This window comes from Nanorana parkeri, unplaced genomic scaffold (genome assembly GCF_000935625.1).
Source record: "Nanorana parkeri isolate BGI_ZX_2015 unplaced genomic scaffold, ASM93562v1 scaffold419, whole genome shotgun sequence".
In the NCBI taxonomy this organism is placed as follows: Eukaryota; Metazoa; Chordata; class Amphibia; order Anura; family Dicroglossidae; genus Nanorana; species Nanorana parkeri.
Genome location: NW_017306687.1, coordinates 174,027 through 200,711, shown reverse-complemented (window position 1 = coordinate 200,711; position 26,685 = coordinate 174,027). Strand labels below are relative to the sequence as shown.

The 26,685-nt window shown below is 46.0% G+C and overlaps 1 protein-coding gene across 1 annotated transcript; it reads right to left on the bottom strand.

Annotated features, from left to right (window-relative positions):
- Positions 1 to 15,873: 15,873 nt before the first annotated feature.
- Positions 15,874 to 21,387, bottom strand: TTC32 (tetratricopeptide repeat domain 32). Its single transcript, XM_018559891.1, has 3 exons — positions 21,280 to 21,387; positions 17,546 to 17,712; positions 15,874 to 16,112 (listed from the first exon to the last, which is right to left on the bottom strand). The coding sequence occupies exons 1-3, from the start codon at positions 21,384 to 21,386 to the stop codon at positions 15,979 to 15,981; spliced, it is 408 nt and encodes a 135-aa protein (XP_018415393.1). The 5' UTR covers position 21,387; the 3' UTR covers positions 15,874 to 15,978.
- Positions 21,388 to 26,685: the final 5,298 nt, after the last annotated feature.

The window sequence follows — 26,685 nt, the reverse complement described above, 5'->3', positions numbered from 1 at the left end:
AACTCATAACCAGCTTTCAAGAAAGGTGCACATGGAAGGGTTTCATACAGTACAACAGCAAAAAGAGTTGATGAGTGCGTTTGCCATTTGTTTTGCTCCACGCACTGACACAACACCGCACGGACCGGCTGCCATGAGAAGCAGCTCTCGTTCTTGGCCGCAGTAAGATAGATGAGAAGCAGACGGTGTGAGCGAGCAGCCAGAGACGGCGCGATCCTCCACACCGCGTACAATCCTCGTCTCTTCTCCTCCCGTGTGAAATCAGGCCACAGACAAGACTGTGGGAAGATTCCTGTAGGTGCCGTGTTATGACTGGAAGATCGCGCTGCGCAATCACTCAGCCCTCAAACTTCTTTATTTATTTATGTCTAAACCAAGAAAACACGACGGGAAGTTTTCATCACTTAGATACATTGTTCTGCCCTAAAGCTGAACTCCAGGCAGGATACAAAGACACAAAATATTTATTATTATTATTAATAGGCATTCATTAAAAACAAATAATTAACCACTTGAGTACCAGCCTGTGTAACCCCGTCATTACCCGGCCAGCTTTCATGGCTGTGATCGTTTGACTGACAATTACTCCCTCATGTGACATTGTCCTCGAATGAGACGGAGAGAGCTTTCTTCGGGTGGTATTTTATAACCATTGGGTTTTGTTTTGGTTTTTTTATTACATAAAGGAAAATGTTTTGGATTTTGCGTTATTTCGTTTTTCGGGATTTGGGTCCGAAAGTCAATTTGTTTCGGGATTCGGATAAAATTCGTTAGCTGTAGTCTGCACGACTCTTCGTTTTCGTTTGCTGTAAAGTGACATTAAAAAATAAATAAATTTGAATGTCACTTTACTGCAACGAACATTTGTCCACAAAGAATTTGTATTTGTACAGACTACCGCTAAGGAATTTCGTCTGAAATTTAGTTTTTCGGATATTCTAATTCGTTTTCATTCGTCATTTCTGTTATTCGGAAATTCAGATACATCCGAATCTCAGAATAATAAGAATTTGTCTGAAAAACTAAGTTTTCCAAAACGAATCGCACACGTCTACTTCAATTATTGGTGGTTGGTGGGGTCATCAGCCAGCTCGGGTGTTGTCTGACATATGATGATATGATTAATTGGCAATTGACCCAAAACAGCCATATATACGCATTGTTCTCCAAAACAGTCTTTCTCAACCAGGTCGCCGCAGAACCCTGGGGTGCCTTCTAGCTTCCTCAGGGCTGCCTCAGAATTTTTGCACAGGAACACTGGGACTCAGATGTGAAGTGGGAAACTCTAAAGTGAAAGGGGGCACTGGTGTGAAGGAGGGGCTTCTGATGTAATGGGGCTCCTGGTGTGAAGGTGTCTCCTGATGTAATGGGGGGGCTTCTGATGTGAGGGGGGGCTCTGATGTGAAAGAGGGGGACTCTGATGTGAAAGAGGGGGACTATGATGTGAAAGAGGGGGGGGCTCTGATGTGAAAGGAGGGGGCTCCTGGTGTGAAGGTGTCTCCTGATGTAATGGGGGGGCTTCTGATGTAAAGAGGGGCACCTGATGAAAGTGGGCTCTGATATGAAGCGGGTTCCTAATGTGGAGGGGGAACTCTGATATTAAAAGGGGGGCTCCTGATGTTAAAAAAAGAGGGTGGACGTGTAGTGGGTTTCTGGTGTGAACGGGGGCTTCTGATTTAAAGAGGGTCACCTCATATAAAAGGGTGAACTTCCAATGTAAAAGGAGAAGACTCTGATATAAAGAGGGAACTCTACTTTTCTGGGGTGTTTTTCATTGGGTCTGGATAAGGGTTTGGTATAAATTTTAAAGGAGCCACACGTCACCTTTTTTTTCTGTTTACATTTATGTTTTTTACATTTTACATGAGATTTTGTATACTTTTAAAGGGTGCCGTGACTGAAGAAATGTTGAGGAACGCTGATCTAGGAATCAATCTTAAAACGCGTTTTTACCTTTACTGCAACAATTTTACAAGCCTATAATGATTACATTTTCCTTCACATACAACCTGTTCCTGATATATCATTGCTGTGCGAAAACACGCAGTGCGGTTTACCTAAAAAAAAAAAAAATGACAATGGTCCAACAGAGAATAATACACAGGTCTATTGAAGTAAAAAAAAGAGAAAATCTGAGAATACAGGTTCATGGATCCAGCCAAGGAAGCTTCTCAGTTCTTGGCAGGCCGCCATTTTGTATGTCACTGCTGGCACACCCCATGCTAGGACAATGTGCATGTCACTATACATAAAAACCACAAGACAACAGATGTTCGTATTCCTGCGCGCCGGTGACCACAGAGGTAATAGATGTTGTTAGACATGCCTCCCCGAGACCACAAAGATCACGTTGCTGGATGTGAAGAAAGCTCTGCTAGGTTTCCCAGACACGAGAAGTCATAACAGAGTTTAGCAGGCTTCTTCGGGCTACGTTATCTACAGGGACGGCGCGGAGCACTGAGTGACTCGACAAGCCGTTCTTTATGGACTTGACTTATATGTGTCTACGGAGGGTTTCCAAGCTTTCTGATCCCGGGTTCCATACAATAAATAATTCCTCCAACATAAATACTGCAGCTGTGCTCCACTTGCCGTATAGATGATTTTCACAGAGTGATGAAGCCTGGACGCCGGCCACCGGCTTGTATTTAGATATTGTGAGAAGGTTCTCATGTCAATAATACCTTGGGGGACCCACCTTGGAAAAACCCAACGCTGAGCTTCTAACATCCATACAGTGAAAAAGATCTTTGATGGTTGGCGAGTCTCAAGTACATAAAAATGTTTTATTTTCTTTATGTTGTCCACTAAAGAGATTCTAAAAGAAAAACTGAAATATAGTTTGGGCCGATTCACACGATCTCTATGTGGTGATGCAGGTTAAAGCATATAAATCCAAAAACATGAATGTAATATATTGCAGCTTACCAGTCCTTGGTTGTGGTGGCTGCATTCGTTTTCTTTTTTTAGTCTTTTTTTTTTCTTCTATTTTCACCTGGTGATCCGGCCAGTAACACACTTCCTGTCTTACGGTGACAACCAAGGCCGGATTTACCCTCTCTGCTGCCGCAAGGCCAGGTTCCTCAATGCGCCCCCCTCCCATGGTGAATGGCAAACCTGCAGGCTGGTCACTTGTACAAAACAAGTGGTGGCTTCCCCATTGTACAATTAGCTCTGCTTGCCCAATGCAGGGCTAAATGTAGAAAACAACTACCCACCCAGGACTGCACGTCCCGGGCATGGGGAGATAGGAATTCCACACCGCTGCTGCCCCTCTACTCCCTGCTGCCCCAAGGCCGGGCCTTGGTTGGCCTTGTGGGAAATCCGGCCCTGGTGACAACACTCTATGGAGGAGCAATGAAGCCACCCTTTGACTGCAGCATTGTCACCCTGTGGGGAGGGCACTAGATGGACTAGCAGATTTAGATGGAGAAATGTAAACCCCAGATTAAAATGTGAACACCAGGTAACACTTTTTAAGCTGTAAACCTGACCGTTCCAATATAGATTATCTGCAGATTTTCTATGGTCAGATGGAAAAAGTGCAACAGATTCCTCCATCTACGCTAAACTGTGCGGATGGAGGAATCTCCCACTGGGCCAAGCTTTAGTATCCTGCTAGTTGGCCCCGCTGCCTTTCAATATACCTGAACAATGCCTGCATCCAATCAGATTGTTCAGGGATTTTAGGAGCCAGCGGGGCCGACTAGCAAGATACTGAAGCTTGGCCCAGTGGGAGATTCCTCCATCCACACAGTTTAGCGTAGATGGAGGAATCTGTTGCACTTTTCCATCTGACCACAGAAAGTCTGCAGATTTTCTAAAATTCTTTTTTTTCGAAACGAAGGGCTGCTGTACAGGCTATTGATAATAGTGGATACAGCAGCCGTAGGCGGGCGAGCGGCTCAGCTGAGCCGAAGGCATATTCGACTGGCGCCGAACTGCCGCTGGCCGCCTGTAAGCCCCACAAATGACAGCTGGGCGGAGCCAGCCACTCCGCCCAGTTGTAATGACAGATCGGCGTCCACAAATGACCTGGGGACGCTGATCTGTCATTAAACAATAACAACAGGGCGGAGCCGGCTGTGAAGTCACGGCTGGCTCTGCCCAGTTGTTATTTATTGGCCAGGACCTGCTAGAAGACTCTAGCAGGTGCCGACCAATACGAAACAGTTGGCCGGAGCTAGCTGTCACTGCTTGCTCCGCCCAATTGTTTTTTTTTCCTTTTTAGAAATCTTTATGTTTTAATTTTACTATTACTATTAAAAAAATGTACCTTTTCTTTTGTTACTATTTTCACTTTGTTTCTATTCTGCTCGGTACCACAGAGGTACTGAGTAGAATAGCCTGAGCCGAATGCTGCCCGGCGGCAAACGGTTATTCACTCACTGCTGTTTGGTCCCTGCCGGAGCTTCGGCTCAGCTGATTCAGATGTTGGATCGGCTGAGTCGAAGTCCTTCTGCACTCCGGCTGAGCCGAACATGCTCAGCTGACCGAAGTGCAGCCGAAGGCAGCCGATGTATAGCTGATTTCAGCCGATATACGTCGTATACGCCGATACGATATACGTCGTATACGCCGATACGATATAAGCCGTTCAAGCCAGAAGTGAATAGCCGAATGTAGTTAGGCTCACTTCACTTCGGCTGGGTTATTCACTCGGCTGCCTTCGTCAGCTTTGTGAATAACCTCCTACCTAAATTTTTAGAATAAATGCTTTAGACCCTTGGTTCTCAACTGGTGGGTCGTGACCCAAAAGTGGGTCGCGACCCCGTCTTCAGTGGGTCCCCACATGCCTTCCACTTTTCTAGGTGAGAGGCTCCTCAGCCTCCCCCTAGTGCAGCACTGTCAGTTCTTGCGCCAACCAGCCATTCAAAATATGCTGCTCAGCACTGACTGTCAGCATGAGGTGGGATGAGGCTATGGCCGCGAGGGAGCTCCATCCATACATGCATTGCTTATAGCTCCCTCACATGTCCTATAGAGATGCCTGGACCAGACGGACATCACATTCTATATCCCGGCAGCTCTACATAGTGCGCAAGGCAGCTGTACAAGCAATACACATATGGATGGAACTTTGTCACAGCACAGCAGCCCGCACTGGATCCCAGGCTGAGGATTCACTCCAGTTCTCGTAGGGTAGGGAGACTGGGTGGACCCTAAACATTTTTGGGGAGTTTGTATGTGTGTGTGATAATGTCTGTGAGTGTGTGAGATCGTGTCTGTGGTTCTGCATGTATTTCAGTGTTTTTGAGGGCCCGTTCACCCACGATTAACGCACTGTACCACGCAATCGCACCTACCATGCATTCTGGTGTGGGAAGTGTGTTGCATTGCCATTCATTTGAATGGTACCCCAAATGCACCTCCCAAACCACAGTTTGTACGGCCTCACCAGAACGCGTGGTACCGTAATGCCGTGCGTTCCATTGCAGTGCTACTTGGGTCGCGACTTAATGACCGAGGAGAAATTTGGGTCCTGAGGTTACACAGGTTGAGAACCACTGCTTTAGACGTTCATCCATCTCACCTGAAACTGACACCACTCTCACCAATGTGGAGACCTGTTGTTTCTGGATGATGGTGCGCAATTTACAAGCCAAAGGGAGTTTTTTATTAAACTTTTCCTGGAATGATAGGACAGTAATTAAGACTTCAGATTGACTCGATGTTTCTGCCAATTTCAGAAGAAGCCATTGCTAAGAAAGTCCCAATAGAATTGATAACAAGCTTCCAGTGAATGCTGACACTTACAGTGCGGCTGCTGTGCCAGATAATATGCGATCTGTGCTTGGTTCTATGATGTATATGGCGGGTGTGAGATTCCAGGACATTGGAAAATGAGGTAAGGAAATCAGTTTGTTGCGCAACCAACGCAAAAATGAATATCTGCCATTTAAAGTGACACTAAACTCGGAAGATGAATGCAATTCAAGTATCCTAACTACTAAAGTAGAATTAAACGTTTGTTTTTTATTTTTGCATATACCTGCTGCTAGCAAGCAATAGATATATGCAAAAACATTTTTTTTTAAAGTTACCAAAAAGGTAAAAACTTACCTGTGTCTCTACCCCTCGCTTCCGTCTTACGATCTGAAGCTTCATCCTGCACGGCCGCTCGAGATGGGGAGGGCGCATGCTCAGTAGAGATCTTCGGCAGGGAGAAGAGGAGAGGCACAGTGGAGGTGAATGCCCGCAGCTGGGAGCGTGCACTGCGGACAGACTTTGTGGGACAGAAAGAGACAGCAGTCTGCGATGGATCAGAGACCGGCACCAGCGCTAGAGGGTGGAGCAAGGAACAAGATTATCGGATCAAGAGGCATCATTTAAGGCAAGTCCTTAAAGCAGCATGGGGGGAGGAGGAAAACATCTGTGACTTTAATGTCACCTTAACAACAATGTATCTTATTTGTGTATCACTCGGCTGTAGATCCTCAAATCATCGCTGTCCTTCCTTCTGGGGGGGGGGGCTACTTTTGTTCCCCATGGTCCCTATGTGTGTTGGAAAGTAGTCACCACTCCAAGCTCACTCCTATGATGGACTACAATCCCAATACAAATCAGTAAACTAAACATGAGATTGTAGTCCACCATAGAAGAGATCTTGGAGAGCGGTGAATACTTTACAACACACACAGGGACCACGGGGAACAAAAGTAGCCCCCCTCCAGAAGGAAGGACAGTGTCAGCACCAATTCAAAGATGATTGGAGGATCTACAGCTGAGTGATACACAAATAAGATACATAATTGTTAATAATTAAGGCACTTGAATGTATTTTTAAGATTTAATTCCTGAGTTTAGTGTCACTTTAAATAGTCATATTTCAGTTTTTGGTAGACGTTGGAGAGAGAAATTTGGCTGGTGTCATAGCTGATCACATGTGCGGCACCATGCCAAAAGCAATTTGAAAACAGGCCAAGATGGCACCTTCCTTAGCTGTAAGGGATAGAAGGATGTACAGTAGTTCTACTTTAACCTGCTGGATGTATAGAAGAAGACTATATAATATTGATATACATATCTGACTAAAATAAAGGAAAAAGATATTTAAACATTTCTTTTTTAATGAAATGAAATGCACGGAAACGCTATACATCACCTTTAAACATACATGACAGGCGGTGCTTACCTGCATAGTGCCTCTGAATCTCAACCCGGCCTTCATTCTGAGCACCGGGCCGCTATGTTTTTGTAAATTCCCGAGGATGCCAGGAGCGGGGTACTCCTTGATCTGCTCATCTGAAAACAGGGATGGGTTATATTTTAATTAGTACACCCGTCCTAATTTGTAACCGACGCATTCCAATTATGTATATCAATCTGATATACATAATTGGAATCAATTACCTAATCAATCAGAACAAATATTATTGACGCTCCTGATCTGTTCCCACTAAACAGAAGAAACGTGAGATAAACCATCAGATTTTCATATTTTGGCTAAAACTGTGATTATACATATAAATAATGTTTTTAAAATTTATCTTCTATCTCTTATATGTCAGCCAGCAACCAGGTGCAAAACACATCGCTGGAAGCTGGCTGATGTAGCCCGAGTTCCTGTCTCCCCTAAATCAAAGTGTTTGATCAGGGCTGTATATTTCATATGTCTTGTGGCTGAAGCTCGCTGGATGGTGTGGATGTATTGCAGTTACATTGGAGAACATTGGAGAGGAATTCAGAAATGTTCTGCTTTTTTTTCCATACCTGGTATTCAGCTGCCACCTAGTGGTCACGTAGAGGTATTACCCTACAGCGGTGCTGTCACTTAGCTCTGGCTCACTATGAAGGATACAGTAATACCTTGGTTTACAAGTAACTTGGTTTGAGAGTGTTTTGGAAGACAAGCAAACATTTCTGAGCAATTTTGCCTTGATATACAAGCAATGTCTTGCAAGAAGAGCAAAATTTTGTAGAAAAGCACCACCCGAACAAGGCTGTAGCAGTGCGAGCGATGAGTCTGTTTAACGACAATGCAATGTCACATTGGATAGATTCCTTGTTAAGGTTTCACGAGTCAAGAGATAGCAGTGATTCCGTTAGTGATAGTGAAAGTCGTCCTACACAATAATCCTCCTCTCTCTCTTGTCCCCCTCACACCAGCCACGAAGGTACCGGTAATCGGTTTATTTTTCTTTATAGTTTGTACAGTATTATATTACACTACAGTATTGTAATCATTTTTATATGAATATTTTTGGGTTGTGGAACGAATCATCTGAATTTCCATTATTTCCTATGGGGGAAATTCGCTTTGATATACAAGCGCTTTGGATTACAAGCATGCTTCCGGAACGAATTATGCTCGTAAACCAAGGTATCACTGTATTTTAAAAAGTTGCTGTGCAAATGTATCAGTATTGGTGCAAACGTTGTAAATAATACCTCTTTTAATATGTGCAGCATTTATATATATATATATATATATACACTGAGTGGCCAGATTATTATGGCCACCCCATCAGTACCTCGTTGGGCCACAAGATGACTCCACGAGATGACTTCGTTGGGCCGCCTCGTGACTCCACGAGATGGTGAAAGGTGATGCGAGGAATCTGACACTGCACTGTTGCCCTTCTGTTGTCTTGTACCAGTCTTGCCACTCTCCGTTCTGCCCTAACATTGACTAGTCGCTGACGGCCACAATTCGCACGTTCAGACCCAGATTTTCGGCTGACAGCCCAGTCTTTAAACACTTTAACAACAGCTGCTCTTAAACATGTAACGAATTCTGCTGTTTTGCTGATACTCGCTCCATGGCTCCGAGCGCCAACAATCATCCCGCGTTCAAAGGCTATTAAATCGCATTGTTTCCCCGAATCTTCAGAAACAAATCACTTCTTCTGTTGTGGTAAACAACCCGCTTCCCTATTTATAATGGTCTGGCCCTCTAGCAACTTCAGCGCCAAATTATAGTTAATTTGCCTACAAACATCAGGTGGTCATAATAATCTGGCCACTCAGTGTATACAGTATATCTAAAACATACACCGTAGGCCGTCTGAAGATAATCAGCTCGGGAAGAATGTTAATTTCAACAAATCTCCAAACATGTGATGTAGTATGATGGCCGTACAAGGGGCCGTGTCTGGATTCTCTGCAATGTCACTTTGTGTCAGAGATCGCGGAGTAGCTAACAAGCCACAAATCATTTCCAAAGTTTCTCAGACATGACGTGCCGCATGTTCAGCTGCAAGCTTGGACAGAGTAAGCTGGGGGGTGTAGATCCCAGATTAAACCCTAAATAAATAATAAACTTTTTTCCATTATTTATTGCATCTCATCCTGCAGTCTCTTTGCAGCCACTTCTCATCTACATCTCAGTTGCCAACATTCAAAAACATTTCCCGGGGACGCAATTTTTTGCTTGCCGTCCAACAAGCCATTGTAGGCGGAGAATGTACTTTAATTGCCTTGACGGTGGCAGTGTGGCTTCTACATATTTTTGGCCAAGGGTTTGTGCAACTAAAACCTGTTTTTAACGCATACTGTTAGATGGGGTCATTTGTTTTGTTGCAGGCCAGCTGGCAGGTGTGCTGGGGACTTTTTGTGTTTTGTATTGTTGTAAGCCATCCAATGTGCACCCTGCTACCAAGGCTGGTTATAAATGTATGCGGTTACCATCTTTTTCTAGTTTGTACTTTAATTAGGGACGGGGCATTTATGGTTTCACAAGAGCCATGGCATTGGAGTCCTGGAGCATTTAAAAATGGAAACATTGTATATACAGGAAGGTTTTTCATCATAAGTACATCTTGAGGAACCCCAGTATAAAAACTGTAAATAGAAACATGTAGAAAACAATATGTAGTCCCTCAATAATCCATAACAGAGCCTTATCTGAGATGGGGGTCAGGTATGGATTTAAGGAGGGTACCTCATTCTAAAACAAAAATGTGGGGTCCTGCCCTTCATATCGGAGTTCTACCTCCCAACTCCTGGGGAGCACTCTGATGGGGAACACTAATGTAAGGGGCACTCTGATGGGGAACACTAATGTAAGGGGCACTCTGATGGGGAACACTAATGTAAGGGGCACTCTGATGGGGAACACTAATGGAAGGGGCACTCTGATGGGGAACACTAATGGAAGGGGGCACTCTGATGGGGAACACTAATGGAAGGGGCACTCTGATGGGGAACACTAATGTAAGGGGCACTCTGATGGGGAACGCTAATGTAAGGGGGCACTCTGATGGGGAACGCTAATGTAAGGGGGCACTCTGATGAGGAACGCTAATGTAAGGGGCACTCTGATGGGGGACACTAGTGTAAGGGGGCACTCTGATGGGGAACACTATTGTAAGGGGGCACTCTGATGGGGAAATCTAATGTAAGGGAGTACTCTGATGGGGACACCTAAGGAAAGGGGCACTCTGATGGGGAACACTAATGTAAGGGAGTACTCTGATGGGGACACCTAATGAAAGGGGCACTCTGATGGGGAAATCTAATGTAAGGGGGGCTGTCTGATGAGGACAACTAACATAAGGGAGCATGCTGATGAGGAACACTAATGTAAGGGGGCACTTTGATGGGGATAACTAATGTCAGTGGGCACTCTGATGGTGACAACTAATGAAAGGGGGCACTCTGACATGAGATTCCACCTTAAAATAATCCGGCTTTACTGACGTCAGATAAACATGGTATCACAGGAAAACAAAAAAACACAGTTTGAAGCGTTACAACCAAGAATAGGGAGGATGGAGTATGTTTAGGCTGGGGCACACAGGATGTGTGTGTAAATCCTCCGTATGAAGTAAATGAGGGTCAGAGAGGGACCTAGTTGAATCAAGTACAGCAGTTGAATCGTGGGTAATTACAACATGTAAAAACGTGTAGAGACTCACCATGAGGTTCTCATGGACGCGATGTCATCGACAAGGTGGTCTGTGCTGGAGATGGTTATCTTTTGGATTCTTCTGGGTGATGAGTGGCGGGCACTTGAGTTCCGATCTGAGTCAGTGCGATGCTGTTGAGACGTCCCGAAGAGCGGTAACGGCGGGCTTGAAGGTGGCGGTCTTGCCCGCTGATCCCGGGAGCTGGGGCTTCGGGTCTGCTGGTGGGTGAGGGGACGCCAAGTGTGTCCCACGTGGGGAATGCAAGTGTGTCCCAATCACGGGTGGAAGCTACCTACACCCCACAGCCCCCCTTTTTCCTCCAATTCGCCCCCTGGGAGAGCGCTGTCATATAGGACCTGAATCTCTAACTTTCCAATGGTATCACAGGAACATGCCATATTTTGGAACCATAGGCGGTTCTTTCATCAGGCGTTGTTTTGCTTTATCTAATATAAGGACCTACCTAACTATCCAATCAATTTGCATGCAACCAGGCCCAACATAGTCATTGGTGGATCTAAAGGAGATTGTACAATCAGATTGTAACGAGTATGGTGAGCTTTATAGTTCACCAAATGCTGAAAATCAAAGCTTGCCTCGCTGTCATCAATATGAACAGAGCTGCATTCACCCTGTAAGCCTCCACAGCTTGTTCTCGCTTGTTGTTGCTGTTGAGAGCATTTTTGGTGACGATTCAGCAAAACCAATCTGTTTCTAATCTCGTTCTAAAAGCAAAAATCCCAAACAAATGTAGGATAAGTTAATACCTGCCATACAAAATGGAAGCCGGAGACCGCATTTACGGCACTGCGAAATTTCTCTTTTGACGTGGTTATCTGAAGCAAGCTTTATTGCTCGTGTCACTGAGTTTCAGGCTTTGGATCCTCCTTGTACATTATATCAGGACTGTGAGTGCACCATGCCAAAATGGCTCCGTCCTGGGATATCTGAGCGATGACGCAATGCTCGTACATATCAGGAACAGCTTAAACGCTCTTTAATAACTGCGCTGAAACGCCAGCACGCCCGCTCCACGCTGAAGTCATCTCTGCAGACAATCTATGCGTCAGAACTGGGAAAATGGACTTAGATAAAAAAATATATATATATTCAGTGTACTCTGTATAATTTATCTGGATCAGACTTGATCTTCATTTATTTTTCTAATTCAGCAGCGGTTTCCTTTTAAAATGATTTTGGCATGCGTGATGTTTAGCACATGGAAGATGCCAAGCTCCAGACATCACAAGACGATTGTGGCATGGGTAATGTTCAGCACATGGGAGATGCCAAGCTTCAGACATCACAAGACATTTACAGCATGGGTAATGTCCAGCACATGGGAGATGCCAAGCTCCAGACATCACGAGACGATTGCAGCATGGGTAATGTCCAGCACATGGGAGATGCCAAGCTCCAGACATCACGAGACGATTGCAGCATGCGTAATGTCCAGCACATGGGAGATGCCAAGCTCCAGACATCACGAGACGATTGCAGCATGGGTAATGTTCAGCACATGGGAGATGCCAAGCTTCAGACATCACAAGACATTTACAGCATGGGTAATGTCCAGTACATGGGAGACGCCAAGCTCCAGACATCACGAGACGATTGCAGCATGGGTAATGTCCTGTACATGGGAGACGCCACGCTCCAGACATCATGACACAATTGTGGCATGCGTAATGTTCAGTACATGGGTGATGCCAAGCTCCAGACATCACGAGACGATTGCAGCATGGGTAATGTCCTGTACATGGGAGACGCCACGCTCCAGACATCATGACACAATTGTGGCATGCGTAATGTTCAGTACATGGGTGATGCCAAGCTCCAGACATCACAAGACAATTGCAGCATGCGTAATGTTCAGCATGTGGAAGATGCCAAGCTCTGGACATCACGAGACGATTGCAGCATGGGTAATGTCCTGTACATGGGAGACGCCACGCTCCAGACATCATGACACAATTGTGGCATGCGTAATGTTCAGTACATGGGTGATGCCAAGCTCCAGACATCACAAGACAATTGCAGCATGCGTAATGTTCAGCATGTGGAAGATGCCAAGCTCTGGACATCACGAGACGATTGCAGCATGGGTAATGTCCAGCACATGGGAGATGCCAAGCTTCAGATATCACGAGACTATTGCAGCATGGGTAATGTCCAGTACATGGGCGATGCCAAGCTTCAGACATCACGAGACTATTGCGGCATTGGGTAATCTTCAAAACATGGGAAATGCTAAGCTCCAGACATCAGGAGATGATTTTGGCATGGGTAATATTCAGCACATGGAAAATACCAAGCTCCAGGCATCACAAGACGATGGGTAATGGGCACGGGTAATGTACAAAACATGGGAGATGCCAAGCTCCAGACATCATGAGATGATTTCGGCATAGGTAATGTTCAGCACATGGGGGATGCCAAGCTTTAGACATCACGAGACGATTGCGTCATGGGTAATGTTCAAAACATGGGGGATGCCAAACTTCAGACATCACGAGACGATTACGGCATGGGTAACGTCCAACACATGGGAAATACCAAGCTCCGGGCATCATGAAATGAACGCCATCAGAAATTGCCACGGCTGCTTAATGTAGTATTAAGCTCTCAAAACTTTTTTTCAACAATAGATCAAGATGAAACAGATATACAGGATACACTTTAAAATGTACCTGTCCTACCGCCCGCACTGCCAATCATTGCAGTCTTAAAGCTGTACGGTGGCTGAGGAATATTTTCTGCATCCGACACCATTCCTAAACTGAGTGCTGGGATTAGGTAACTCCAGTGCACATGGCTGCCCAATGGCCAAAGAAAGAAGACATAGGATCCTGGAGAAGATGAGGAGGAGCACAAATCTGTCTTCACCGAGGAAAGGAAAATCAAAGAATTATGGGGAGCGTGAAACACACTCATTCCTATATTTAAAGCCAACATGTGACACTGAAGCTGTCACAGGTTGGTTCTATTGATGGAGAACTGAGCGATCACAAATGGCTGATCGCTCAGGTTACGATCTCCATCCTGCAGTGACTGTCGGTCACTGCTCCTCACAAGGATTCCCCCTTCTCTCTCCATTCTTCCAGCGCTCATTGGAGGGACAGACAGGGCAGGGGGCAGGCACAGCTGGCTCTGGCTCTAGAGAGGCACAGCCAGCTGTCAATCTGGCAGAGGGGTGGATCCTGACAATATTGCCAGGATCTTTCCCAGCTGCAGCGAGGCTCTGCACGGTCAGCATATAGTGGGCAGTACCCGCTATATGCTGAGTTTTGGGCCATAGGAGTACATTAGTAAATAGCCTCGTGTGACCCTAAAGAGAGCCAATGCCAGAAAAGGATTGGCCATAGTTTTCTTTTAAGTGGTGAGTTTGCCATAATTGGAAAGTCTGTTGGGTATATTAGCACATATGGCAAGTATTCCAGCAACCTTCCCCTAGCTTAAGCACATATATATACACATACACGATATTACCAAAAGTATTGGGACGCCGGCCTTTATACGCACATGAATTTTAATGGCATCGCAGGCTTAGTCCGTAGGGTTCAATATTGAGTTGACCCACCCTTTGCCGCTATAACCGCTTCAACTCTTCTAGGAAGGCGTCCACAAGGTTTAGTAGTGTGTCTATGGGAATGTTTGACCATTCTTCCACAAGCGCATTTGTGAGGTCAGGTACTGATGTTGGACGAGAAGGCCGGGCTCGCAGTCTCCGCTAATTCATCCCAAAGGTGTTCTATCGGGTTGAGGTCAGGAGTCTGTGCAGGCCAGTCAAGTTCCTCCACCCCAAACTCACTCATCCATGTCTTTATGGGCCTTGCTTTATGCACTGGTGGCCGTCAAACCCAGACACGTCCATCGGATTGCCAGAGAAGCGTGATTGGTCACTTCAGAGAACACGTCTCCACTTCTCTAGAGTCCAGTGGCGGCGTGCTTTACACCAGTGCACCCGACGCTTTGCATTGCACTTGGTGATGTAAGGCTTGGATGCAGCTGCTCGGCCATGGAAACCCGTTCCATGAAGCTTTCTACACACATGTTGTTGTGCCAGTCTGAAGGCAACACGAAGTTTGGAGGTCTGTAGCTATTGACTCTGCAGACAGTTGACGACTTCTGCGCACTGTGCACTTCAGCATGCGCTGACCCCACTCTGTCATTTTGCGTGGCCTACCACTTCGTGGCTGAGTTGCTGTTGTTCCCAGTTGCTTCCACTTTGTTATAATACCATTAACAGGTGATCGCGGAATATTTAGTAGCAAGGAAATTTCACAGAACACCTCATTCATACCTGCGAATAGGGCTGGACAGCAGATCCTTGTGACTACAATTACAGGAGGTTGCTGACAGCTGTAGCTGGGTCGCCTGTACAATGGAATGCTGACCAGAGCCAGAGCTGCCCGCCACCGATTTGCATGCATCTGCACATCCAGCGGTTACCTGCAGATAGGGACTGATGAGCCACCCTGGGCGCAGGAACTACACGTGTGATGGAGTCTTCACCCTTCTCTTTGGTGACAACATATACCTTAACAGGTTTCTCGTCTAACAAGAATCGCTTTAAAGCAACTGTCGCCGAGACAGGTTGGTATGTCTGGAATGTACACATATGGCTGCCCCATGTACAAACTATACACAGAAACCAGGTTTTTTACCATTTAATGCATACTGATTACAATATTTACAACGAGCTGATCTATTTTACATATATCTAAAAAAGTAAAAGATCATTTATTCTCTTTTGGTAGAACTAAAGACGATCTTAAAAAGAATACCAGAGAAACATCATTATGACATAAGGCAAAGGTCATCATTTTAAATGTAATTTGCATATTCTTCTGTTGAACGACCCTCTATGTTATCTTTGCATGAGGCATGGGTAGACTAATTAATTTGGAATTCAGGAGCCAGTCAGTCCAATCCAGGAGCCAGTAGAAATAATTTTTTAGTATCCAGTTCTTCTGACAACTAGAGAAAATCCCAAAAGCTAGGCACCAGCTGTAATAAGGAGAACTGGTGACTGGGCTCCTGGGATTTGTCCAGCACATAAGGTGTGTATAACATACACTCAGACCCGTGTCATGCTCGGCTACTGTAATGTCAATCTCCAGTCGCTTTAGATTCCAGAAAGCCTCTCCCTTCTCTCCTCTTTGTCCAGAATGCTTTGCCGTAGGCTGATCTTTGCATCTTCAAACTGAGGGTTTAATGTCAATACTTTCTGGAAGTCCTTAATGGCTTCATCAAAAAACCCTGAAAAAGAAAACAAAAAAGTATAAGGCCTCATTCACACGGAAATCGGCCCGCATGTACAGCTCCGTGCTGTGTGCAAGGCCGTATCGGGCAGATCCCGGGAAGGACAGGTGATGCGTGTGATTAGTATGCAGTCCCTGTCCTTCTCTATGGGACTACGTGGCCGTACGCCACCCTAGGCTCTCCCCAAGTGCAGGTCCGTGCGGGTGTCCTGGTTCGGACGCAGACAGGATCCATCCTGTCAGCGTACGAGTACGCTCACAGGCTCGCACCCGTACGGACGTGCAGTGCGGGTAAGCGTAGGGGGCGTACGGTCGCGCACTCCCATAGAGAAGGACGGGGGCTGTGTACTAATCACATGCAGCACCTGTCCTTCCCGAGAGCTGCCCGATACAGCCCTGCACGCAGCACGGAGCTGTACGTGCCAGCCGATTACAGTGTGAATGAGGCCTAAAAGTATAAAAGTAAAAGGTGGCCATACACTTTACAACCCACGCAAGACTTTTGTCTTGCGAGGGTTGTAAAGTAATTAAAAAACGTACAATCTGCCCATCTTGGACAGGCAGATCGTACTTGCGATCATCGCAAGCCCGCCCCCGAGGGGCGGGCTTTTCGATGACTGCAATGAGGGGCGGGCTTCTGATGACTGCAAACGGGCACTGAGCGCGTGCGCACACCGGCCCGTTCGGCAGTTGTCGAATTAGCAGGCCACTAACCCGCCAAGAATCGTACGATTCTCGGCGGGTTTTCCAGCCTGCTTGTTCGACGGGCGACGTGCAACCGTATAGTAGAAACGGTTGCACGCCTTCCATACACTTTGCGATTATCGTACGATCGCGGGATTTCCCGCGATTCTCGTACGATAATCGTACAGTGTATGGGCACCTTAAGGAATGAGGACTTTATTTCAAGTGATATCCATGATTGAGACAGCAGAAACAAAGCTGAACTCCAGCCTTCCCCTTCAGCCTTGTGCAGGGAAAAAACTGGATTACCCAGAGGAAGCCCACACAAACCGGGAGAACATGCAAACTCCACGTAAATAGTGTCCTGTCCAAACCTGGATTCGAACCAGAAACCTCACGGGCTGCAAGGCAGACCATTGTACTGCCCACAGCAAGGTAGGAACACCATTTTCCACACTATATATAAAATATAATGTATATTGTCATCTGCACTTGCCTTACCATGCTGGTAAAGAGAGGGTATTACTTTGTAGCAAGGGGAGTGGTTTGTGCTGCGTTTGGCACATTTTATATACTCATACAGTGAAAATGCCCTATGACCGCCACTGGTTTCAGTAAAGCATAATTGTGTGAGGCTTCATTCAGATCTGTGTGTCCTTCCATACAGACAGGTGAGGTCACAAGACTCCGGCACTTTCACACAGGCAAATAAATGCTTTTATAACAACAAACTCAAGCAGCACCCACCTAATCGATACTGGACCAAGCCTCTGTTATAATAAGGAACCTCAAAATTGGGGCTCAATCGTATTGCCTCTGTGTAGTCGTCCATGGCTTCATAGAAGTCAACCCGGAAATACTTAATCTGCCCCCTGTTATTGTAGGCTGTAGCTAGATCTTCAGAGCGGCATTTGCTTCAGGAAACAAAGATAGAGAAAGAGAGAGGGGGGTGAGAGAGAAAAGAAAGAAAGAAAGAAAGAAAGAAAGAAAGAAAGAGCAGATTTATAACAACCCGGGAAGACAACGTACTCCCAACCATCATAAATAAGATTATATTATGACATCAGCACAAGAGGCAGCGCCGGGGATGCGGGCCTAGTGTGACTGGACAAAATGTTAAATATGTAGGTGTGCCTGAAAAATAAAAATAAAAGATATACAACATGAAATCCCTCCATCTTAACCTTTATAAGTCATTAAATGTAAAAAAAAAAAAAAAGTTTATTTTCCAAATCCCATCAATCTAAAAACACGCCCCACTTGAAGGATTCGTTTACTAGTAAATCACAAATTTTTTTGGGATACTTTTTGACAAGCAAAGTGTTGTAATTTATAAGGGAATCATACAAAGAAGGCTTTGCTTATAATAAACAACCCCGGCCTTATTTTATAAGGCAGTCAAAGACGGGAGGATCATTTGCAAAGTTCAGTTAAAGGAGAACTATGAGGTGAGTGCTTTTCACTCACCTCACAGTTCTAGCCGACCTGTGACAAGGAGACTGTCACAGGTCGGCTCAGTAGATCGGTAAAATTGATTTGAAAAGGAAATGACCTAGATCAAGGCACAGGATGCCAACACCCCTGAAAGTGGTATATCGAAAAATCAGGAAAGTTGGGGTTTTTTAGGCAGCCGACTGACAACTTGCACACCAAGACTTTTTTAGAAAAAATATTTTAATTGATTAAAAGGTAAGTAGAATTGATAAAATTGACAACATGATTCCCCTGTAAGCGCACTCCACATAAATAAATTCATTCATATACAGATGACAAATCAGAATCTTATGCAATGGAACATGATTGAAAAAACATGATTGAAAAATTCATGAATACATGACATAATTAGTATAATGAAAGATGATGGAGGAGCTTGATTTTCTCAACGTTTCGCACTAGATAGCGCTTCTTCAGGAGATGAAGAGGGAAGTTGTCCTTGGAGTCTGTGTGCGTCCCAGTCGTTCCCCCCGGCTCAGACAATGAAAAAGTAAAAACATATGGCAGGGAGGGGAGGAAGAACAAGAAGGGAGAGAGGATGAAAGGGGGCCCCAGACATGTTTTTTCAATCATGTTCCATTGCATAAGATTCTGATTGTCATCTGTATATGAATGAATTTATTTATGTGGAGTGCGCTTACAGGGGAATCATGTTGTCAATTTTATCAATTCTACTTACCTTTTAATCAATTAAAATATTTTTTCTAAAAAAGTCTTGGTGTGCAAGTTGTCAGTCGGCTGCCTAAAAAACCCCAACTTTCCTGATTTTTCTATACATCAGTAGATCGGGAGGTGAGCGAACACATACCGGAGTTCGCTCACCTCTCGATCCTGCCCCAGCCCTCTGCCGTGACAGGGGGAGGGGCTGGATTCCCCGCTCCGATCCGCCAGCGCTGACTGGCGGATCGGACGGGGGAGGGGGTGGGTACAGCTGGCTCTGCCTCTAGCTAGATTAACTCACGCAGCATAATTGTCAGGATCCGCTTCAGCTGCAGCGTCTCACGGTATACTGTGGCGTCTCTGATAATGTGGGGTGAGGGTCAGAGGGAAGGGTTGGGAATTCCCTTCACTGAAACTCAGCACACATATGAAATGTCTTTTGATATTTACAACCAAGGGCTGTTGCAGTAGAGGAGTATGGGGGTCCAAACAAGTATGGAGTGTTATATAGAAGGGCATCAGAGCAGGATGGGTCTGATGAGTTGACACATCTGTCTCAATGCCCTTTATGATATTCACTAAAGATAATCATATGTGTTCTGTTACGTGTGCTATAAAGTGGTCACATACATTATAGGACATATGTGACCTCTGGACTATGCACTGCATTTGTCACATTTCTCTACTGTAAAGATAGTTAGATTATAACTAAGCAATCCTTTCAGCAAAAAACAGACTTTGCCGCATTCCAAACTTCCCCTTCCACAGTATAAAAAGGCAGACCGCTGTATTTTAAAAAACGTGTTTGTATTTATCTTTTCCCCTTATTTCATGCTCGCCCTGCCCAGTCTTAATTCTCAACAAGAATGATGTTTGAGCCTCCTCATGCAGCCTCCTGGAACACCGGTGTCCCAAGACGGCTGGCTTCCCCGCAGCATAGAGAGATGCATATTGTGCAGAATCATCAGGGGCCGGCTGCAAGAACTAGAAAGAAACAGCCGGCTTCTGATGAAGTAAAACGAAGGGCTCAGGGCATGCAGCAGGAGAGAAAAGGATAATGCAGGATTTACTGGGTTGGTAGGTACAGACATCCCAACTCTCCCGGGAACCTTCGCGAGTGTCGCGCTATCAGATAGCGGCTCCCGGCCGCCCGGGAGAGAAACATTTTCTCCCAGAAAGGTTTACTCTGCTATATCTAGCAAAGTAAACACCTCCCTGAAATGAGAAGGGCACCTCCCTGAAACTGCTTTTTTTCAGGTTGGGATCCCTGTAGGTATGTGTATGCTGAATAAATGTGCATCAAAGGTAAGTGGCATATGGAAAACATTGCTGGACCTGGATGAAGTTCCCCTAAAAGAACTTCTGGGTCACAGGTCTGCAGTAAAAGAGTGTCAGAATCCCTCATCTCTATACTTGTTCCAGGTCAGTGACTCAGACAGCACTGAAACCAAAAGCATCACAGCGAGGAAACCAGGCTTCCCAAAAGGCAATTTTAGCAAAGGCAGCCTCCATTATTCTATTATGATAGAGTCACTTTAAGGGCTGTAGCCACCCGGTTGCTTGTGGCAACTCACAAGCAACAGGATTGCTGAAGAGATCGCTCATCTGCTGCTATGGCATTGCTCCCTCGCTGATTGAACTTCTGCAGGATCTGAATTACAGCAACAAAGAGACAGAGCAGAGGTAGCCAATCTTGGTACTCTAGCTTTGGTGAAACTTCAAGTCCTATCATGCCTCCGGGAGTCATCCCTAAACAGGCAAACAGTGCCTACTTCCTGCGGTTGCCAGTTTTGCACACCTCCTGAGCCTTACTGCTGGCCTATCACTGTGATGGGAAAGCTCACTATCCAGCAGTGTGGTGACCATAAAAGCTGGATGCACATCAGAGCCTCATGATGTTCTGCAGAAAATCTGATTGCACTTTATGCACCTGCTCTATGCAGTAAGGGAAGTTTTGCAGCTTTAATATAGTTCTAAGTTTTGTATATACTGCTGGTAGATTACGGGCTGTATTTATAGAACGTTCACAGAGCCATTCACTCTGCAAACATCTGACTTTTACATTCACACTGAATTATAGCCACTAGATGGAGCCGAAGAGCACAGGAATTCCCTATGCTCCTCGGCTCCATCTAGTGGCCATATATCGGTGAGACTGTAAAAGTCAGATGTCAGTGAAGCTTCTCATTCATCCAGGTCATGGTATATCTGTAACAAAGAAGTCAAGGCAACTGGACTCGCTGTATTTTTTTGAAGAAAAGTCAGAATTTTGCGGAGTGAATGGCTCTGTGAACGTTCTATGAATACTCCCCTCCGTGTGCTCTCACCTCTTATGTGTGCAGCTGTCTATGATTTCCCCGTAGAGTTCCTCAGCCACATCTAGGTGACGTCTCCCCAGCTCTTCATTTGCTCTCTGCAGCAGACTCGGCTCCATTCTGGAAAAAAGAAGAAAATCAGAATAATCGAGATGAATCAGAATATCGGCTTTGGTGTGAGAAGTTGGAACCTTTACATTTCATATTACTAGAGACGTACAGCACGGGGAGTTACTGATTAGCACCGCTGGGCTCCAAGGTTCAATCTCCACCCCACCCCCTCTGCATGCAGGTTTTTTGGTTTTTGGGTCCACACTCCATAAAGATCAACTGGCTTGGAAGAACCTTGATATTGGAGTCTGTATATGTGTGACGGGTGAGGCTCCGCCCTGCTATGTCTGGGATGGGAACTGTAAACAGATCAATCTGCTATGCACATGGCTGCATAACGTGTTTGTATTATGGAAATAGGGAGATGTAAAGTCCCAGCATGCACTCTCCTGTTATAACATCAGCATTGTAATAGGAATACATAGTAGAGATGTTTCTGATAATACAATCAAATATGGCTGCAACAACTAATCGATTAAATCGATTATAATTAATAGAGCTGCGGCTAACGATTATTTTCAAAATCGATTCGTTGGACGATTATTAAGTTCGATTAATCGGATAAAAAAATTAAATACATTTTAAAAAATGGCTCCAGGGATGGACTACTAGTTTGTATTGAGATTGTAGTCCATCACAGGAGCAAGCTCGGAGCGGTGGAAGTAAAGAAAAGAAAAAAAAAATGTGTGGTGTGCAATATAGTGAAATGAAAAGTGTAAAATGATACAGCATTCAATGCAGAATGGCAGCGGCTATAGAGGACTACAAATCCCAGCAATACATTATACAGCGCACTACAGAATACCACCAGCTACATAGGAATACAACAAATCCCAGCAATACATTATACATACAGTGTACAATGTATTGCTGGGATTTATATTCCTCTATAGCTGATCTAATATACAGCACAACGTACCATCAGCTATAGAGGAATACAAATCCCAGCAATACATTATAGAGCACCATGTGGGGGGAGGGAAGTGCAGGCTTACCTGAGCAGTCTTCCAGCAACTTGTTTCTGAGATCGGGCCTATTGTCATTCCCTCACGCCTGCTCCTCCTTACTTCTTCTCCCCGCGCACCTGTGCCGATCGTGGATTTGGGCGAGCACTGAGCGTAAGGCGGGAGGAGGTGCGGAGTGTGGATGCGGGCGGGCCTGGCAGCGGCGAGCGTGAGGTGGGGAGGAGGTGTGGCGTGCAGCGTGTGTGGAGCCGTGAACAGGGCCAACCAATCGGAAGCCGATTAATCGATTATTGAAAAAATTGACAACTTTTTCAATAATCAATTATAATCGATTATGTCGATTAGTTGTTGCAGCCCTAATAATTAATAATGAGAAGCGTTGGCAATGATTCTCATCATCGATTAGTTGATTTACAAATAGTTGCCGCCGCTCTGCTCCTCCGTTCTCCTCCCCGCTGGTGCTGGCTGCAGCTGTCTGTGTCCCTTTCAATCCCCGCTGCTCTCCCCATCTGTATCAGCAGAGGCAGCGGGGACACAGACCACTGCAGCCAGCAACGAGCGGGCAGGAAAGACCCCCGTGACTGCATTCCCCCCCGCTGCCATTGTACCTGCACTGCTGCCTCGTGTCGCTTCTTCCCCGGCCCGTTCCGTATCTCCTCTGCCCCGCCCCAGCGCCTCCTCTGCATCTACAGGTTGGCAGCCATACCCAGCCTGCTATTGGATATTTTAAAATGCAATAGCCAATAGCAGGCTGGCTATGGCACCCGCCCACTGCTTGCTGTCAATCACCAGAGGAAGACCTGATGGAGAACTTTCTCCTTGAGGTCCCTCCTCTGCTGATTGACAGCAGGCAGGTGCAATAGCCATACCGTATGTTGCAGTGCAATAAAATATTGCATGCACTTTTTTTTTTTTTTTACCGCAATGCACAGTATTGCAGTACTATGCGTTGCAGCCTGGAGGTGCCATTGAAATGAAGGGCATTGCAATGCACCTTGCGCATGGTAACGCACATTAGGTGCGCAGTGCGATTTACACAACGCTATGGTGTGACTGGGCCCAAGGCAATAGCGTTAAACATTGGTGGCACATACATAACCACGCTATAGGAAACAATATCCTAAAGAAAGGGTGGGCAACCGTGGCACTTCAGCTGTGGTGAAACTACAAATCCCATAATGCCTCTGGAAGGCATGCCTGCAGCTGTCAGAGTTTTGCAATGCCTCATGGGACTTGTAGTTCTAAAACAGCTGGGGGGCCGATGTTGCCTATGCCTGGCCTAAATCACCCGTCCATCTGAAGTAGCACACAGCCTGGGGTGGACTGACATGCTGCCCAGGCTGAACCACCCACAATGGTCTGCTGTGTGAACCGATACCCTGGATATTTGTCCAGACTCATCTAAGTGACAGGTCCTCTTTAACATAAACCCTCATTGACCCACCGGGGTCACAGACAATGCCAGAGACAAGGACACTTCCAGGACCGGTCTTCATACCCAGCAGCCGGAGAGCGGTCACAGTCGGGTACTAGAATAGGACACATGAACATTGTACAGGAAGTGTATACAATATATACAGACCCCCGATCCCGTGCCTATGGTATCCATGGAAACACACAACAGTCCCCCTGCAACTTACTGCTACGTCCGCTAGTTCCACCTCGTCACGTGACTGGCCCGGGGCCGCGCTTCACGAGGAGCGCGCGTGACCACGTACTAAGAGTGACGGGGCTCCAGACGTCACCGAGGGGGCGGGTCTATGTATAGTGTGGGACAGATAGAGGAAACTTGTGACTTTGTCAGCGTGCGGTAGAAGGGTCACGTGACCGAACCGAACCTGTCACCGCTCCTGAAATGTTCGGATCTTGGAAACATTGTAACAGTCAGATGATGAGGATTTCATAACGAAGAGTCAGTGCTGCCGCCAAGTTACTTCTTTCTATAATATCGGAACGTTGGACTGCTTCCCGCTGATGGTGACATAGATAGATTAGATGGTAGCAGGGGCGTCCTGAGGCGGAGTGTCACCCGGAGCGGTACCAGGTGACAGCCCGCTGCAACGTCATCGCACACATGCAATGTCATCAGGCATGCGTGTGATTACGTCATGCGCTGTTACCTGCCGGCGTCCATGTTGGTGATGGACACCGGCAGAGAGAGAAGGGGACATTCACCCAGCGGGATAAGGTATGCCGCTGGGTTCCCTCCTCTCTCCTGCAACGGTCTGTCTTTCGGTCCATGACCAAGTGCCCGACTTTTCAGAGGGGGTGACACCAAAATGGCTGTCATTCATTTTGGTGTCACCCCCTCCATTAGTCAAACTTCATAGAATCCCATCGCACTCCTGACCGGATACAGCCCAAAACATCAGTTAGGTGCTGTAGTTACTGCGGGTGCCACTGCAAATCAAGTACAAATTGGAAAATGAGTCACCAGCACACCAAAGCAAATTCTGTCCATTCTTCTTTATTGACAAAAGAAAAGTGTGTCACAATTAGGGTTGCCACCTGTCCAGTTTTGACCCGTACAGTCCGGTTTTGGTGTGTTGTGTACGGGTGCCCAGCCATCACATTCAGCAGGGAGGGAACTGGTTAATGGATGTTCACCAATCTCCTTTCCCACCAACACCGAAGATGTCAGTTCCTGGCCCAGAGGAGCCCGGGAAGCAAGACGGAGGTGCACTTCACCAACCCATGGAAGCGCTCAGCCGCCAGAACCGCTTCCAGTGTAAACAGAGTCCTGCCAGTACAGCCACCGGGAGTCTGTTTAAAGGGGCACGTTGCCAGCGACATATGACATACATCAGTGGCAGCGAAATGGTTAAACCCAAATTTTCAGGGGAAAAAAATATTCAAATTAATCCTATTCAATAATTAATACTCAAATTAACAACAGTGCACACAAACACAACATCATACCCAATGTATGGTTAAAATTAGGGATGCACCGATACCAGTATGGGTGCCGACACCGAATATTTGGGCGAGCACTCGTTTTTGCCCAAATGCTCCGATACTTACCTCCGATACCGGAACTTCTGGCCAGAGGGACCATCACAGTCACCTGACTTGAATCTCATAGAAAATCTTTGGTGGGACTTGAAGTAGGTGGTTGCACCTCGCAAACCCAAGACTATTAGAGAACTGGAGGTCATTGCTCATGAGGAATGAGCTAAGATTCCTCAGGAACGCTGCCATAAGCTGGTGTCTGGCTATGCATCTAATTTCCAGCAGGTCATAGCAGCAAAGGGGCGTTCTACTAAGTACTAAAGATACTTGCCATGAAGGGGAGGAATAATTAGAAGACTGCAGAAGTCATTAAAGTTGCATTTTCAGTTGAATTTGGGGAAACCCCTCGAACATTCGTTGTGTTGACCGATTTCAATCGCTTTTGTTTGATTTGTTCATTGCAAACAACTGAAAGTCTGTAAACTTTGCCAATAAACTTGATTTGCAATGGGAGTTGAATCATTTAGGCCTCATTCACACTGCCGCGCGTGTACGCGCGTACGTACGTATTGTACCATATGCAAATAAATGGCTCCATACACACAGCCGAGTATGGAGCCGTATATTTGCGCAGCGTATATATGTGCAAAACAGAATGGAACAGAGATGCGTCCGGGCAGCGTATCTCTGCGTATTTACGCGCACGTACGCATGTTTACGCGCATATACGCGTATAGCACATTAAAATTCTATTACAAGTGATGCATTCTGGGATTGCATATAGTGCGCGCATAGACGCTCGTATATATGCGCATAGACGCTCGTATATACGCAATATACAATTTTGCTTGCGTTGTGTGTGAATGAGGCCTTAGATGACAACTGTAGGAAAGTTACCTTGTAGCACATCCACTGGTGTATACATAACAATTAGTGTGCTGGGCCATCCTTCAGATCTGCCACGGTAGTCCTCCAAACTTCAGGGTATAGGACCAATCTGCATGCCTCCGCTCACCCCACAATGCAGCACCCACAGAACTCCAGGACAATTCACTGTGAGCATTCAGAGGGGTGTCCGCTCTGCAGAATGAACCAGGAAAAATGATCGATTCCCCCATTCTTGCTACACAGTGAATCCCTTTCCCTCTGGGTATTACCCGTTTACTTGAAAATAAGACCTACCCCGAAAATAAGAACTAGTACTATTTTGGGGAATTGCTAAAATATAAGACCTACCCCGAAAATAAGACCTAGTTGTGACCATTCCCAGGGCCGGTGGTGGCATAAGGGGGAACTTGAAGAGCCGTGGGCTAGAATCAGCGGTGCCAACGAAGCCCGCGCTAGAGGAAGCGAGGCGGCAGCGGAGGGAGCAGAGCCGCATAAGCCGATGCCT

Bases quoted from the DNA above. Each gene is read 5' to 3' on its own strand.
- TTC32 (XM_018559891.1), bottom strand. From the start codon at position 21,386: ATGGAGCCGAGTCTGCTGCAGAGAGCAAATGAAGAGCTGGGGAGACGT. The intron at 17,713-21,279 runs GTGAGAGCACAC...TGTTTCCTGAAG, and splicing joins GACAGCTGCACACATAAGAG to CAAATGCCGCTCTGAAGATC. The intron at 16,113-17,545 runs GTGGGTGCTGCT...TTTCTTTTTCAG, and splicing joins CTTGGTCCAGTATCGATTAG to GGTTTTTTGATGAAGCCATT.